We start from the raw sequence: 16,249 nt of genomic DNA, 5'->3' as shown, positions 1-16,249 counted from the left end.
GAGGGCTTAAATTGTATTTTATTGATATATCCAAATTGATTTCAAGGTATATTAACAAAGACATATTGATAAAAGTGTTGTATATGCTGACTACTATAAGACCCCTTTCACACTGGGGCGCTTTGCAGGAGCTACAGCGCTACAAATAGTGCCTTCAAAGCGCCCTGAAAGAGCCGCTGCTGTGTCTCCAATATGAAAGCCCCGAGGGCTCTCCCACTGGAGTGGTGCGCTGGCAGTCCACTACAAAAAGTCCTGCTAGCAGCATCGTTGGCTCCACGCTAGTGGCCAAATGCGCCACAAAATTGGCAGTAAAGCGCCGCTAAAAATAGCAGTGTTTTACCGCCGACACACCCACCCCCCAGTGTGAAAGGGGCTTAAATTAGAGAGTAGGGATTTTGTTACAAATCTGTGTATATATTAGGATGATTTTTATTGACATGGGACCAGTTCTCAATTTCAGAAGATTGTCCCTGGAAGCTGTATGATAACCACCATGTCTCACGACTCAGTCCTGGGCTCTGCACTATAAAGGTAATCTGTGTGTGTGTACTACAATGTACATGCATGTGCCGATATCTCCCCTTCACTGATTGGCTGTAGTTTATCCCCACTGACACTGATGCAGTGCCATTTTCCTCTTAGCTACACCGTTGACACGGGGAACTTTTTTCCAGCTAATGACACCACCGATACAGGATAATTTTTTTCCATCCAGTGACACTACCGATGCAGGGTCATTTTTTTCCATCCAGTGACACCACCGATGCAGGGTCATTTTTTTCCATCCAGTGACACCACCGATGCAGGGTCATTTTTCTTCTTTACTACTGTTAGTCCCTTATGTGTGCACCAGTTTTAAACTCTTACATATTGCAAATATACAGTATATGCATATACAGGTACAGTATTTTGCTTTGCATGCCACTATTTTCCCAAAATCCCCACCTGAGAGGGGGGAGCAGGCACAGTAGGCTATAGTCATCCTCACGGATACATTTTTTAGGACTATGCTAGAGTCACTGAGAACTATATTGTTTTTTTCTAGAGACAGAGCTGTCTTTCAAAATCATAGGGTCCCATGGCGTATACCTAACAACCCCCCTTCCCCGCTCAGGGTTACTGTTGGTGCTAATGTGTGTGCTACGATATGTAGTCTCTATGCAGATTAGTATGCAGAGATTATGCAACTGGGGAGGCAGTTAGTGACATGCAGTGAGTTTTAGTAGTAAAGATGTACAGGGCCATGCACAGTAACTAGTTTATGTAGTTAGGCAGCATTGAGAAGCACCGATATGTGGCATTGATGAGCACTGAAAGGCGGCACAGATGGGCACTAATAGGCAGAATTGATGAGCACTGATAGGCTGCACTGATAAGGGGCATTGATAAGCACTGACAGGTGGCACTAATAGGTGGCATTGAGGAACACTGATAGGTGGCTTTGATAAGCACTGATAAGTGACACTGATAAGGGGCGTTGATGAGCACTGATAGGTGGCATTGATGAGCAGTGAAAGGTGGCACTGATAGGTTGCACTGATGGACACTGAAGTGTGGCATTGATGGGCACTGATAGGCAGCATTGATGGGCACTAATAGGGATGCACTGATAATCAGGGCATTGATGATCAGTGCCCTGATTTTTTGTGTAAATAAGGTACTGACATTCTTGCCACTTAACGGCTCTCCTTTCCTCACACAGACAAAGCGTGGAAGGAAAGCACAGCCGATAACCAGCAAGTCTGTTTATATGTGATCAGGTGATCACATGGTAAAGGGCCGCTGTGATTGGCCCTTTACCGTGATCTGTGATCAGCTGTGTCTGAAGAACATAGCAGTTACAGAGTACGCTGGATGCGTGCCCCAGGGGGCACACAGGAGGCAGGGCTCTGGGAGGGTGTCCCTGAAAGCCCATCCAGAACTGGAAGCCCGGGGCTTTGGTGCAAAGGGGGGGGGGGGGTCAGGGGGGCCCTTCATGGTTTCTTGCACTAGGGCCCTAACATTTCTAGTTACGCCTCTGCCCTTCAACCCTGCACATATAGAACCCCTCAACCCTGCACTCTTCACATAGCGCACCCCTTAAACCTGCACTCTGTACTTAGAGGAATCCTCAACCCTGCACTTTGCATATAGTGCTCCCCTCAACTCTGCATATAGTGCACTTCTCAACTCTGCACTCTGTACGTAGCGCACTCCTCAACCCTGCAGTCTGTATATAGTGCACTCCATAATCCTGGTATGTAACAATGCCTCACTGTTTAGTGCAGTTTAGCCACACCCACAAGTTGATGTAGAGATAATGATGTGCAGTAACCTCTAGCAACCAATCAGTGAACAGCCATACGACAAGTGTAACCACGCCAGGAGTCTTAGGAAGGCAGTCGGATCCTCCGTCGGCTATCGTAGCAGTGAGTGGTAGGAGACGCTGTATCTATCTGGTTCTTCTGATGTATTGTGAACAACGCTATGACATTATTCTTTGTTTGTGAGTGTACACTGTGAAGTTTTATAAATAGTATTAAAGATGTTTTAAATGGGATTACACTATGTCCGCTGTTCTTCTCTTTCACTGAATTTTGAGGGGGATGAGCGCAGAGGTGAATAAGAAAACAAAGATTGCTGCCACTTTTTGATTGTATATTTGTACGCCAGGTTGAACCTTTTTTCTGGTAAGAGTTGCAAGAGGGGTCTCTTCCACACACCCCCGTTTCTACCTGTGCACGTGTGAAGGTGGTGTCTGTCGGTGTCAGCATTCTGCATTCATTCCGCTTTATTAATCTGCAATCAGTGTTGGTCATCTTACTTTAAAAAAGTAATTAGTTAAGTTACAAGTAACTCAGTTACTACATCGGAAAAGTAATTAGTTACTCAGCAAAATATCTGACTTTTTTTTTTATATTCTAAGGGACGGGTCTAATATTACTGTAAGCAAGGGGCGCGTTCCCCCCTGCATGTCTATTTCACCTCTGTACCCCCCTGAACGTCTGCCCCCCCCCACACATATATCTGTTCCCCCTCTATAACCCACTACATGTCTGTCACCCCCCCACAAACATATCTGTTTCCCCTCTGTACATCTGCCCCCCCCCCCCCCCAAACTCACGGATCGGATCAGAGTCACGGATCGGATCATATTTCTGATCAGCAGATATTAATTGAATTCCACCACCATATAGTCCCCACTGTAATATCCACAATCTCCCTACTGTAATATCTACGTTATCTCCCCCACTGTAATATTGGCTGAGTATGGCTGGGTATGACTGAGCATGGCTGGGTATCGCCGAGTATGGTTGGGTATTACCGAGTATTGCAGAGTATGGCAGAGTATGGCTGGGTATTACTGAGTATTGCAGAGTAGGGCAGAGCATGGCTGGGTATTGCAGAGCATTGGCAGGGTATTGGCAGGGTACTACAGAGTATTGGCAGGGAATTGCAGAGTATTGGCAGGGAATTGCAGAGTATTGACAGGGAATTGCAGAGTATTGACAGGGAATTGCAGAGTATTGACAGGGAATTGCAGAGTATTGGCAGTGTATGGAGGGATGGCTGTATGACTGCAATTGTCACAGAGCAGGCCTGTGGGCACTACAGATCCAGCCCACAGCGCTGCTGCCATACGATTTCTACCCTCCACTGTACAGATCTGTATACGGAGGGGAGAGAGGAACCGGCATCATCATGACGCCGGTTTGTTTACAAGTGATCGCGCCTTCATTTGACAGAGCAATCACATTGTAAACGGCCGACGGGTTTACCAAGATGGCCGCTGCTTCGGAGCTAAGGCCGAGGCCGTGGATCGCCGTGTGTGATGATCCGTTGCGTCCCTAGTGGCAGTAGATGTAATTGCGGTAACGCCACCCAAGTAATGGGAACGGTGTTACCATGAGAGCTACCCTCTAAAGTAATGGCGTTAAGTAACGCCGTTTACTTTAATTCCGTTACTTACATCACTGTCCGCAATAGACTTTTTTATACAGCGTCTGATAGTGTTTTCCATGATCTGATATATGGACTATATGTTTAGCTACACAGAGCATGGATTAAAAAAAAGGGACCTGTTAAAATAATTGCTTTATTGTGGCAGTTATTTGTAATTAGCGCTGCTTGAATCTGTTTTTATAGATTTGTGTTAATTAAGTAATGATCTGCTGTAATCTCTAGCAACCCATCAGTGAGTAATACGGATGTGCACTAACCTCTAGCAACCAATCAGTGAGCGTTAAGGATGTGCAGTAACCTCTAGCAACCACTCAGCAAGCAGAACTGATGTGCAGTAACCTCTAGCAACCATTTAATCAGTGGCAATGATGTGCTGCAACCTCTGGCAACCAATCACAATAGCTACCTAATCGGCTGCAGTAAACTGATTCTTGAGTCTAGCTGCTATCCAGTGTATTTCTTAGGTGGGGGGGCCCCCCAAGAAAAATGTTTGCCCAGGGTCCAATGAATAGTAGAGACAGCCCTGGTAGTGGCAGTGCAGAGCAGGCCATGAGCTGTATGTACTGGCAGTGTCAGGGCAGTAATTCAACACAATGTAGTGACAGGGTAGTGAGCAGTGTGTTATAGCATTTCTGTTCAATCAGCATTATATGATGGCAATGCAGACATCCCAAGTCTCCCGCATTTGACGGCAGGCTGATGGACACACACGAGTGCGGCATGATCTCCCGGCTGTCAACCGCAGCAGCCCGAGCCACCCCCTCCTCCGGGCCAGGGGTGGCAGCGGCATTGCTATGGGGATCGATTGTACGAAAGCAGGTGCAGCACGGTGACTTCCCATGTGTCCCAGACTGTTACTCTGCCCTCCTCTTGTAACCCCCCAGGTCCCCCAATCACTGAGTGCCCGCACTCTGCCAGTCCAGCTCAGAGAAAGTTAGGAAGCCAGGGCAGCCAATGGAAGGTGAGCAGCAGCTGTGTGAAAATGACCCTGCATCGGTGGTGTCAATGGATGGAAAAATGACCCTGTATCGGTGGTGTCATTAGCTGGAAAAAATTTCCCTGTGTCAACGGTGTAGCTAAGAGGAAAATGGGGCTGCCTCAGTTTCAGTGGGGATAAACTACAGCCAATCAGTGAAGGGGAGATATCGGCGCATGCATGTACATTGTAGTACACACACACACAGATTACCTTTATAGTGCAGAGCCCAGGGCTGAGTTGTGAGACATGGTGGTTATCATACAGCTTCCAGGGACAGTCTTCTGAAATTGAGAACTGGCCCCATGTCAATAAAAATCATCCTAATATATACACAATTTGTAAAAAAAATCCCTACTCTCTAATTTAAGCCCCTTTCACACTGGGGCGGTGGGTGTGTCGGCGGTAAAACACTGCTATTTTTAGCGGCGCTTTACTGCCAATTTTGTGGCACTATTTGGCCACTAGCGTGGAGCTTTTACCTCCCACTAGCAGCTGAGAAAGGGTTAAAACCACCGCAAAGCGCTTTGCCGGAGGTATAGCCGTGCTGCCCTATTGATTTCAATGGTCAGGAGAGGTGAAGGAGCGGTGTATAGATGCTGCTAGCAGGACTTTTTGTAGTCGACTGCTAGCGCACCACTCCAGTGGGAGAGCCCTCGGGGCTTTCACATGGGAGACATAGCAGCTATTTTTAGCGCTGTAGTGCCTGCAAAGCGCCCCAGTGTGAAAGGGGTCTTATAGTAGTCAGCATATACAACACTTTTATCAATTTGTCGTTGTTAATATACCTTGAAATCAATTTGGATATATCAATAAAATACAATTTAAGCCCTCACTAACTCAATACGTTTAATATAAAATCAATATATATATATATATATATATATATATATATATATATATATATATATACATACATACATACACACTATAAAATGTGTTCTGAACTGGACTAGAACCCACAGCTTAAATAATATGAGTCTCTCACTCTAACCACTATGCTATCACTTAAAGCGGGAGTCCGCCGGGACTCCGCGTTTTTTTTTTTTTTTAAAAGCCAGCAGCTACAAATACTGCAGCTGCTGACTTTTAAAATAGTGACACTTACCTGTCCAGCGCGCCCGCGATGTCGGCACCCGAAGCCGATCTCTAGATCGTCTCTCGGGTGCTGCCGCCGCCATCTTGGGTATGGGAATCAGGAAATGGAGCCTTTCGGCTTCATTTCCCGGTTCCCTACTGCGCATGCGCGAGTCGTGCTGCGCAATAAGGACGGTCCCCGCTGCCTCTGGGATCTGTGTGTTTCCCAGCAGGCAGCGGGGCACTTGCGGAAAGGGGCGGGCACTTGCGGAAAGGGGCGTAATCTACGCACCTTTCCGCAGAGAGCTATCCCGGAAGTGGGTGCAGATACCTGTACTGTACAGGTATCTGCACCCCCCTCCCCCCTGAAAGGTGCCAATTGTGGCGCCGGAGGGGGGGAGGGTTCCGATGAGCGGAAGGTCCACTTTAGGGTGGACCTTCGCTTTAAAGACTTTTGATGTGTGCTTTTTATGTTTCATATGAGATTAATTCTCAGTGAAACCACTGTACTAGTCCAGACAAGTAATTGGTATGATCGATCTGTTCTGAAATTGTGACCTGTCCCCAGAGGAAACTGAAGATGACCCCCTGATACTCCCATCTGATCACCCTAATATATACACTGTTTTTTCTTCTAAATCTCTACTCTCTAATTTATAGTAGCCAGCATCTACACCTATGTAAGCCTGCTGCTCTAACCACTATACTAACTAATCACTCTCAGTTGGTTTGAGCTTGCTTTTATGTTTAACATGAGGTTAATTGTTGGTGAAGTAACTGTTAGTTCAGACAATTAATTGCCATTATCAATCCTTTATGACAATAAAACACATTGTCCTGCTGCCTTCTAGCCATTCACAATTCCCTCGTGTAGGGACAATAGTGCAATGTTTCCTACAAGTTGCGGTGCAGAGCTGTGCTGGCCATTGTGTTTTGTTATCTATGGAAGCTGTGTCTCCCCACTCACACACACAATACACGTTTTCAGCATGGCTCTTCTTGTTGGAGCAGATGACAGAGAAGAAGGATAAGACAGCAAAAAGAGGAAACTATTAATACAGTAGAGGAACCAGAGAACCCAGCACTGTGTGCTTCCCTATACTGTGTGCTGTAACTAAGATACATTTACATATCCATATATAGAGCAGAAGACATGTATGTCTGCAGAATGATGGTCTGCGGGTGTTACTACATTATTGCTCATTGGTCCTAAAATCTTCTTAATAGAGACTACTATATTTATAAACTCAGAATTCTGACTTTCAAAACTCAGAATTCTGACTTTCAAAACTCAGAATTCTGACTTTCAAAACTCAGAATTCTGACTTTCAAAACTCAGAATTCTGACTTTCAAAACTCAGAATTCTGACTTTCAAAACTCAGAATTCTGACTTTCAAAACTCAGAATTCTGACTTTCAAAACTCAGAATTCTGACTTTCAAACTCAGAATTCTGACTTTCAAACTCAGAATTCTGACTTTCAAACTCAGAATTCATTTTTTTTTGTTCAAAAACATAATTCTGTATTTTTTTTTTGATGGCCCCAGGGCTCTTCCATAGAGGAGTGCTCCCCGACTATGATATGGTGCGCTCACAAGGCCTTTACCAGAGGCGTCCTTATACAGATAGCCTCGAGAGAGCGTAAGAAAAAAAACCACCGTATAAAACAGCTCCACAAAACGATTGCTGAATTGGAGTGTCTGCGCAAAAACCCAACCACCACCTCCCCTAGCATACTACAGCACCTTACTAAATGTCGTGAAGAGTTGCAACAAGAACTTGAAGTAGACCACAACATTTACTTCAAGAGAATGAAACTGTCCTACTACTCACAAAATAATAGAGCAAGCAAACTCATGGCCCACCAAGTAAAAAAAACGTCAGGCTAAAACGAATCTACCCTTCATCCAGCACCACAGCTCCCATCAGGTTTTCCGCAACCCTAAAGATATAGCGAACACATTCAAAGATTATTATCATTCACTATATAATCTTAGTCAAGACCCTGACACTCATCAGCCCTCTGAAATGGAAATTGACAAATTTCTTCACGATCTTAAATAGCCCAAGATGGATGCTTCCACACTGCTCAAAATTAAATTCCCCCATTACATGCGAGGAAGTGGCCACAGTAATCAAGTCTCTACCCATGCACAAGTACCCAGGGGCAGACGGCTTCTCGGCCGAATACTACAAGGCATTCACGACAGTCCTAACCCCTAAACTGACAGAGATCTTTAACTTAGCTACTACCACGGGTTATTTTCCAAAGGAAATGCTACAGGCTATCATAGTCACGATTCCGAAGCCAGGCAAAGACAGTTCCCTCCCCCAGAACTTTAGGCCGATCTCACTTTTGAATTCGGATCTTAAAATTTATGCTAAAGTGCTCGCCAACAGATTAATGGATATTACCCCCTCCCTTCTAAGATTAGACCAAGTGGGCTTTGTTAAAGGTAGGCAAGCACCGGATGGGACAAGAAGGATGCTCAACCTACTACGATACACTGAACTTAACAAACTCCCTAGTGTTTTCTTAGCCTTAGATGCAGAAAAGGCCTTTGATAGGGTGCACTGGCCATACCTATGTAAGACCCTAGATAAATTTGGACTGACAGGCCAAATCCATACGGGTATAATGTCCTTGTATTCCCAACTGTCTGCAAGAGTTTACAACTCAGGGCTTCTCTCTGACCCCTTCAACCTTACTAACGGCACTAGGCAAAGATGCCCGATATCCCTTATTATATTTTCGCTTGTCATAGAACCCTTATCAGAGAGTATTAGAAACACTGAATCCATACATGGCATTAGGGTAGGATCAGAGACCCATAAAATAGGCCTCTTTGCGGACGATGTCATCCTAACCGTCACAGACCCTGTAACCTCTTTAACCTGGGGGACAGGTAGCAGGTACAAAGCTCCCTGGGATGAGCAGTTTCTCAGGCACAGTTACCAAATCCAGGGATGTAGTGACAAACAGTGCTGTGTTTATTTGTGTTATATACAAGTCCATATATAGGTGCTGTACAGTGTTCCAGAAAACAAAGAAAGGACAAAAATAGTAAAACATAAATCCTAGCCGTGTCTCGGCTCTAACTATACAATATGCAGGCCCTCACTACCGGGCTGAACAAGCCTACCGCTTTTCAGTCTCTAAATAAACTGCTAAACAGTTTTTACTGACCTTTTCCTCTTCACAGACCGACTTTGTCTGTGTGTCCCAGGCAGAGAGCAAAGGCTGTCTGCTCAGGTGAGCTTAAATTAGAATGGGGAAGAGGACCAAGACCCGAACTGGATCATGGATCTGAGATTTCTGAATGTGTACGAGAGGAGCCTGGGAGACGTATAAACACCGAACAGGACTTTTCCTGGCCCTCTCTGGGACGCTCTGCTACATATCCTCCCCCTTGTTTCAACCCCAGGGTTGGAACACCTGTGGCCCAACAGCAGTGAACACGGGACAGGGCATCTACATTCCCCATCTCAACACCTGGCCTGTGTTTTACGGTGAAGGAGTAATCCTGTAGAGCCAAAACCCGCCGATTCACCCATCTATTAGTCTCCTTCTTTTGGGCCATCCATTTTAGGGGAGCATGGTCAGTTATTAACTCAAACTAGCGCCCTAACAAATAGTACCTTGAGCGCATCCACGGCCCACTTTATGGCTAAACATTCCTTTTCAATGACTGCATACTTTTTCTCATGGTCATTGAGCTTTCTGCTTAGGTACACCACAGGGTGTTCTTCCCCATTGTGTACCTGCGATAGTACTGCCCCGATACCAACATCAGACGCATCCATCTGAACCAAAAAAAATCTTTGGAGAAATCAGGGGAGTACAGTACTGGCTGTGCACAAAGAGCCTTCTTCAGGACACGGAAAGACTCTCTGCTCCTGAGGACCATTTGACCATTACAGAGTCTTTACCTTTCATCAGGTCTGTCAGAGGGGCAGCTATAGTTGCAAAATTTGGAATAAATCTTCTATAATACCCCGCAATGCCAAGAAAGGCCCTGACCTGCTTCTTGTTTGCAGGACGTGGCCACTCCTGGATGGCTTCTATTTTACTCACTTGAGGTTTTATGACATCACGGCCAATAGTGTAGCCCAAATACTTGGCTTCCTCTAGACCAATGGCACATTTTTTTGGATTTGCCGTAAAACCTTCTTTGAAGAGGGAATCAAGGACAGCCTGGACACAAGGCAAGTGAGACTCCCAGTCAGTGCTATATACCACTATGTCATCTAAATAGGCTGATGCACATCGTCGGTGGGGTCTTAGGGTCCTGTCTATGGCCCTCTGAAATGTCGCGGGGGCATTTTGCAACCCAAAAGGCATTTTTTTTTATATTGAAATGAAACCTCCGGGGTCACAAATGCGGCCTTATCTTTGGCGCTATCAGTCAGGGGTATTTGCCAATACCCTTTTGTCAAGTCCAAAGTGGTAATATAGCGAGCTTTGCCAAGTCGGTCTATAAGTTCGTCTACTCTGGGCATTAGGTATGTGTCAAAGTTTGTCACTGCATTAAGCTTCCTGAAGTGATTACAGGACCTCTAAGTGCCATCCAGTTTTGGGACTAACACGATGGGGTTAGACCAGTCACTATTGGATTCCTCAATAACATCCAGCTCCAAAATGCTTTTAACTTCATTGCTGATGTCTTTTCTCCCTCGCCTCAGGAGTTCTGTATGGTTTGAGCTTGACACGTACCCCAGGTTCAGTAACAATATCATGCTGAATTGCTGAAGTCATGCCAGGTAACTCTGAAAATTTCCCTCTATTCCTTATCAGGAACTCTCTAGCCTCCTGTTATTGGGAACATGACAAGGTGTCTGGAATCGTGACCTCAGAGATCAGAGGGGCCTCAGTACCCTTAAGCGTTACCGGGAGGGACCTCGCAGTTAACGCCAGTCTATCCTTCCAGGGCTTTAACAGGTTTATATGGTAAACCTGCTCGGGCTTCCCTTTTCCTGGTTGATACACCTTGTAGTTGACTTCCCCAACTCTTTCAATTACTTCAAAGGGACCCTGCCACTTAGCCAGGAACTTGCTCTCAACAGTAGGAACCAACACCAGGACCCTGTCACCAGGTGAGAAAACCCGGAGTTGGGCCCCCTGTTGTATATTCTCTGTTGGGCTGCCTGGGCCTGGAGTAAGTGTTCTTTTACCATCGGCATGATTGCTGCAATCCTCTCCTGCATTTGAGTGATGTGCTCAATGACACTTTTATGGGGTGTCTGTTCCCCCTCCCAAGTTTCTTTGGCTATGTCTAAGAGTCCCCGAGGGTGTCTCCCATAAAGCAACTCAAATGGAGAGTACCCCGTAGAGGACTGGGGAACCTCCCCGATGGCAAACAACAAGTATGGTATCAGGAAGTCCCAGTTTTTCCCATCCTTGTCAACAACCTTTTTTAACATGCTCTTTAACGTCTTATTGAAGCGTTCCACCAAGCCATCCGTTTGAGGATAGTACACTGAGGTTCGCAACTGTGTCACCTTAAACAAGTTGCACAGCTCCCTAGTTATTTGCAACATAAATGGGGTGCCTGGGTCTGTAAGGACTTCTTTAGGGATGCCCACCCGACTGAACACCATAAACAGCTCTTTGGCAATGTTTTTAGCAGACGCGGTGCGTAAGGGAACCGCTTCAGGGTAACGGGTAGCATAATCCATGATTACTAGGATATGCTGATGACCCCGGGCAGACTTGGGGAGTGGACCCACAAGGTCCATGGCAATCCTCTCAAAGGGCACTTCAATAATAGGCAATGGCACTAAAGGACTTCGGAAGTGGGGTAGTGGGGCTGACACACAGAATAGGATTGACAATAATTCTCAATATCTTTCTGTACTCCAGGCCAGTAAAACCTGCACAACACCCTTTCAGTCGTTTTTTCAACCCCTAAATGGCCTCCTAGCAAGTGCCCATGGGCAAGTTCCAACACCACCCGTCTGTATGGCTTAGGGACCACCAACTGTTCAACCACTTCATCATTCATTTTACATACACGATACAGTAAATCCTCATTGCTGCTGAAATAAGGAAAACAGGGCCTGTTCCCTGGTTCGACAGGTACCTCATTAATCAGTATTACATTTTCCCAGGCCCGGGCAAGGGTCTGGTCTTTTCTCTGCCCAGTACAAAAATTTTCTTTGTGCAAATTAAGGTCAGCAAACTCCAACGTAGGCTCAGATTCAACAGATGGCTGTCCAGCTCTACTTGTGGTGGGGACTTCCTCAGACTCCTCCAGTTCTCCTGCCATAACCGACAGAGGAAAACCCAGGGAGCCCTGAGAGGAATCCTCTGTACCCACATTGTCAGTAGTGGCCAGGAGTTCTGGCTCTGCCACTGAGTCAGGTACTGCGACCGGGTCGGGATGATCCCTAAGTTCCCAAAACTTAGGGAAGTCTCTACCACTGATGGCCTTGTGCACCAAGTGGGGGACAAGTCCAAACTGATGGGTCACTGTACCTAAGCCAGTTTTAAACCGAACAGTGGTTATAGGGTACTCCCAGGTATCCCCGTGGATACAGATCACAGCAATTTTTTTAGCATGACAATTCACAGGTTCAATCATTTCAGCTGTAACCAAAGTCACTAGACTTCCAGAGTCCAGCAAGGCTGTAATAGGCTTATCATTAACAGTCATTTGGCACATTGGTTTTCCCCTATTTGGCGCTGCAGTGCATGAAACAGCTGAAAACATAGACTGTTTCCTAACGGAAAAAATCGCGCTGCATCGGTTCATCTCTCAATGGACAATTTGCTGCAACATGCCCCAGTTCTTAGCAACGAAAACACCTGACGTTTCCCCAGTTTGGTTTGCTGACAGGCAGTGGCTTCCCTTGTTTGGGACGCCAAACTTCGGTACTAGCACCAAAATTCCTCCCCCCTATTTCCTTGCCATATTTACCACCCACTTCCCCTGGAACAGTCTTACTGGTTGCCTGGGGAGACCGTGGCTTTGGATGTAAAGTCCGTGTGGCTGTAGGGGTGGTGACCAGACTCTTTGCAGCAAAATACCTTTCAACGAGTTCCACCAGGTTGTCCACAGAATTGGGGTCTCCTTGATTCACCCACTCCTGCATGGGAATTGGCAGTGACCTCAGGAACTGGTCCATGACCACACACTCCACTATTTGTGGCCCAGACAGGATCTCCGGCTATAGCCATTTCCTCACCAGGTGAATTAGGTCAAACATCTGTGATCTTGGGGGCTTCTCGTCTTGGAAGAACCAGCTGTGGACCCGCTGTGCTCGATCTGCCAAAGTGACACCAAGTCGTGCCAGGATTTCCCGTTTGACCTTTTCATAGTCTCCCGCTTCTGCTGACTCCAAATCATAGTAGGCCTTCTGCGATTCCCCAGAAAGCAAAGGGGCGACCAGTCCTGCCCACTGGGTTTTAGGCCAACCTTCCATGTCAGCGGTCCGCTCAAACGTTAGCAGAAAGGCCTCTGGATCATCATCTGTAGTCATCTTAGAAAGAAAGCAACATACATGGATGGCTGAGGGCTTGTCTCCAACATCAACTTTAGCAGGTGACCACTGTGCTAGCGTCTCCACAACCTCAGTCAAGGTTTTCCTATCTGCTTTAGCATCAGTGGCTAGCTGTTCAAACAGCTTCTGCGATTGCTCCCGTGCGATAGCATTAGCTTGCTGTAGTGCAGCGTTTGTTTTCTGCTGTGCAGCGTTTGCTTGCTGTTGCAAAGTGTTTGTTTGCTGTTGTGCAGCATTGGATATCATCAATTGTTTTAGGATTTCCTCCATATTTAGTCACTCTAGGTACTGGCCTTTTGAGTAGTAACTTACTAAAGCTGGTCGCAGCCTCCACCATATGCAACCTGGGGGACAGGTAGCAGGTACAAAGCTCCCTGGGATGAGCAATTTCTCAGGCACAGTTACCAAATCCAGGGATGTAGTGACAAACAGTGCTGTGTTTATTTGTGTTATATACAAGTCCTTATATAGGTGCTATACAGTGTTCCAGAAAACAAAGAAAGGACAAAAATAGCAAAACACAAATCCTAGCAGTGTCTCGGCTCTAACTATACAATATGCAGGCCCTCACTACCGGGCTGAACAAGCCTACCGCTTGTCAGTCTCTAAATAAACTGCTAAACAGTTTTTACCGACCTTTTCCTCTTCACAGACCAACTTTGTCTGTATGTCCCAGGCAGAGAGCAAAGGCTGTCTGCTCAGGTGAGCTTAAATTAGCCTGGGGAAGAGGACCAAGACCCGAACTGGATCATGGATCTGAGATTTCTGAATGTGTACGAGAGAAGCCTGGGAGACGTATAAACTCCAAACAGGACTTTTCCTGGCTCTCTCTGGGATGCTCTGCTACACCTCCCTTACATCCATTCAAACCCTGATAAATAATTTTGGGAAAGTATCCTTCTATAAGGTCAATACAAATAAATGCTATGCGCTGGTGCTCAATATGCCATCCAGCACTCAAAATAAACGTAAACACGTCTTCCCATGCAATTGGAACCCCCCATCTATCAAGTATCTAGGGGTGCAGCTATCCCCCTCATCTGCTAACACCTACCTCCACAACTACCCTCCTTTGTTGAGCAGACTGGCGGATGAAATGAGCCAAATAGCCAAAGTGCAACTTTCATGGGTGGGGAGGATAGCAGCATATCAAATGCAAATTCTGCCTAAGCTATTATACCATTTTAGGACGTTACCAGTGCCTATACCCCAAAAGTTCTTTGCTCAATTATCTAAAATTCTGAACACTTTTATATGGGCGGAAAAAAAAAACTAGAATAGCACTATCACAACTTTACAAACCCAAATACCTGGGTGGGAAGTATTATTTATGCATTTATTTTTTTACTTGTTTATTAAACAGTTCTCACAAATTTAACAGCAATATTGTAGGTGGAAAGAGTGTATATGTGAGTAACATTGCAAATTCTCGGGTTTACCTTCCTTTAGGCATTTTGGGTATTTTAGCGCACCATCCAAGCACTGAATTCTCAGAAGTTTTTCATCAAATATCTGATATCCAGATTTGCATTCAAATAACATCCAATCACCATGTACACTGTATAATTTTTTGTTTTTTTCTTCTCCATATTTATATCTAAGTTGTATATTGTTTTGTTGCATGACGGCTTCTTTTACTGTACAAGGTACTGAAAACAAGTAAAAGATATAATTATTTTACACACACAGAATAACTTAAAGAACACACTTAAATTATGTTTGTGCGTACTGTAAATAAAGAATTATCAAGAACAAATATGTCTCATAGTCCTCGATTCTTGATATAAAATATTTATGGGAATACAATGCCTTGTCACATGGAGCATGTAATGCACTCCAGTGTTACAGCAATTGGAACACATATAATAAAAAAACACACTAGTGAAAAAGGGATAGGACATGTTAGGACATTTGCTGTTGTCTGTATGCCTGCTGAAAAAAAGGAGTATTATGGGATGCCCACTTGATTTAGAACAACTCTTCAGGGACAACTTGCCTATACACCTGCTTCCTCCAGCACACTTGTAAAAATCCCAGCTGGCACATTTACAGTTATTCCGACAAAAAGGAAACAGTCAGATTTTACATTCAAAGATTTTTATTGATTTTCGTACAAGTAATACATAAAGAAGCAATGACAAAGAACATCAAGATGACATCCAAAGAGACTGACTGAGAGACTTTATGATCCAGGAGATCTTATGTTTGGCTGTCTGAATGGAGACCTTGGAGAGCTTCCAAGCTTTGGCTATGGAGAGTTTGGTGCCTAAGAGGATAAAGAAGAAAAGATTTTGAGAATATTTGAGAGAACCCCGTTACCTTGGAAACTATTTGGAAGATTGTGTTCCAAAAGCTTCTGATTTTGGGACAGTCCCACCATATGTGTAACATGGTTCCCTTCACCTGACACCCTCAAAAATAGAGGAGGGACACTGAAGGGAAGATAGTGGAGAGTTTTGACTGAGTTATGTACCATCTAGTGATGATTTTCAGACCCATTAGGGAGGTTTTGAGGATACCCTTATAGGATCTCATGAAGGCCCTGTGCCATGTGTCAGATCCCACTGTTCCTGAAGGTCAGCTTCCCAAGCTAGCATGTAAAGGGGTTTTCAAAATAGTTTGAGCAAGTGACGAGTAAATTATGGAAAAGCCTCTCCTCTGATCAATGACTTGACCACACCATTGTTTGTAGGGTTAGAACTGAGGGGGCTTAGGTTTCGTCCACCAAATAGAGTGAAGGTAATGAGATATTTG

The 16,249-nt window shown here is 45.2% G+C and overlaps 1 protein-coding gene across 1 annotated transcript in view; it reads right to left on the bottom strand.

Moving 5' to 3' along the window:
* The window catches only part of LOC143928079 (coagulation factor XIII B chain-like), a 508,518-nt gene that overhangs the window by 174,262 nt on the left and 318,007 nt on the right, over positions 1–16,249 (bottom strand). Inside the window, exon 6 of the mRNA XM_077452694.1 lies at positions 14,935–15,144. Coding sequence (XP_077308820.1) covers positions 14,935–15,144 — 210 coding nt within the window. The remainder of the gene's footprint in view (positions 1–14,934; positions 15,145–16,249) is intronic.

This window comes from Lithobates pipiens, unplaced genomic scaffold, assembly GCF_037356315.1.
Source record: "Lithobates pipiens isolate NorthernLeopardFrog02 unplaced genomic scaffold, aLitPip1_a1.2 Scaffold_23, whole genome shotgun sequence".
Lineage (NCBI taxonomy): Eukaryota > Metazoa > Chordata > Amphibia > Anura > Ranidae > Lithobates > Lithobates pipiens.
The sequence above is the reverse complement of the archived record's forward strand: the minus strand, read 5'-3'. Positions and strand labels throughout refer to the sequence as shown.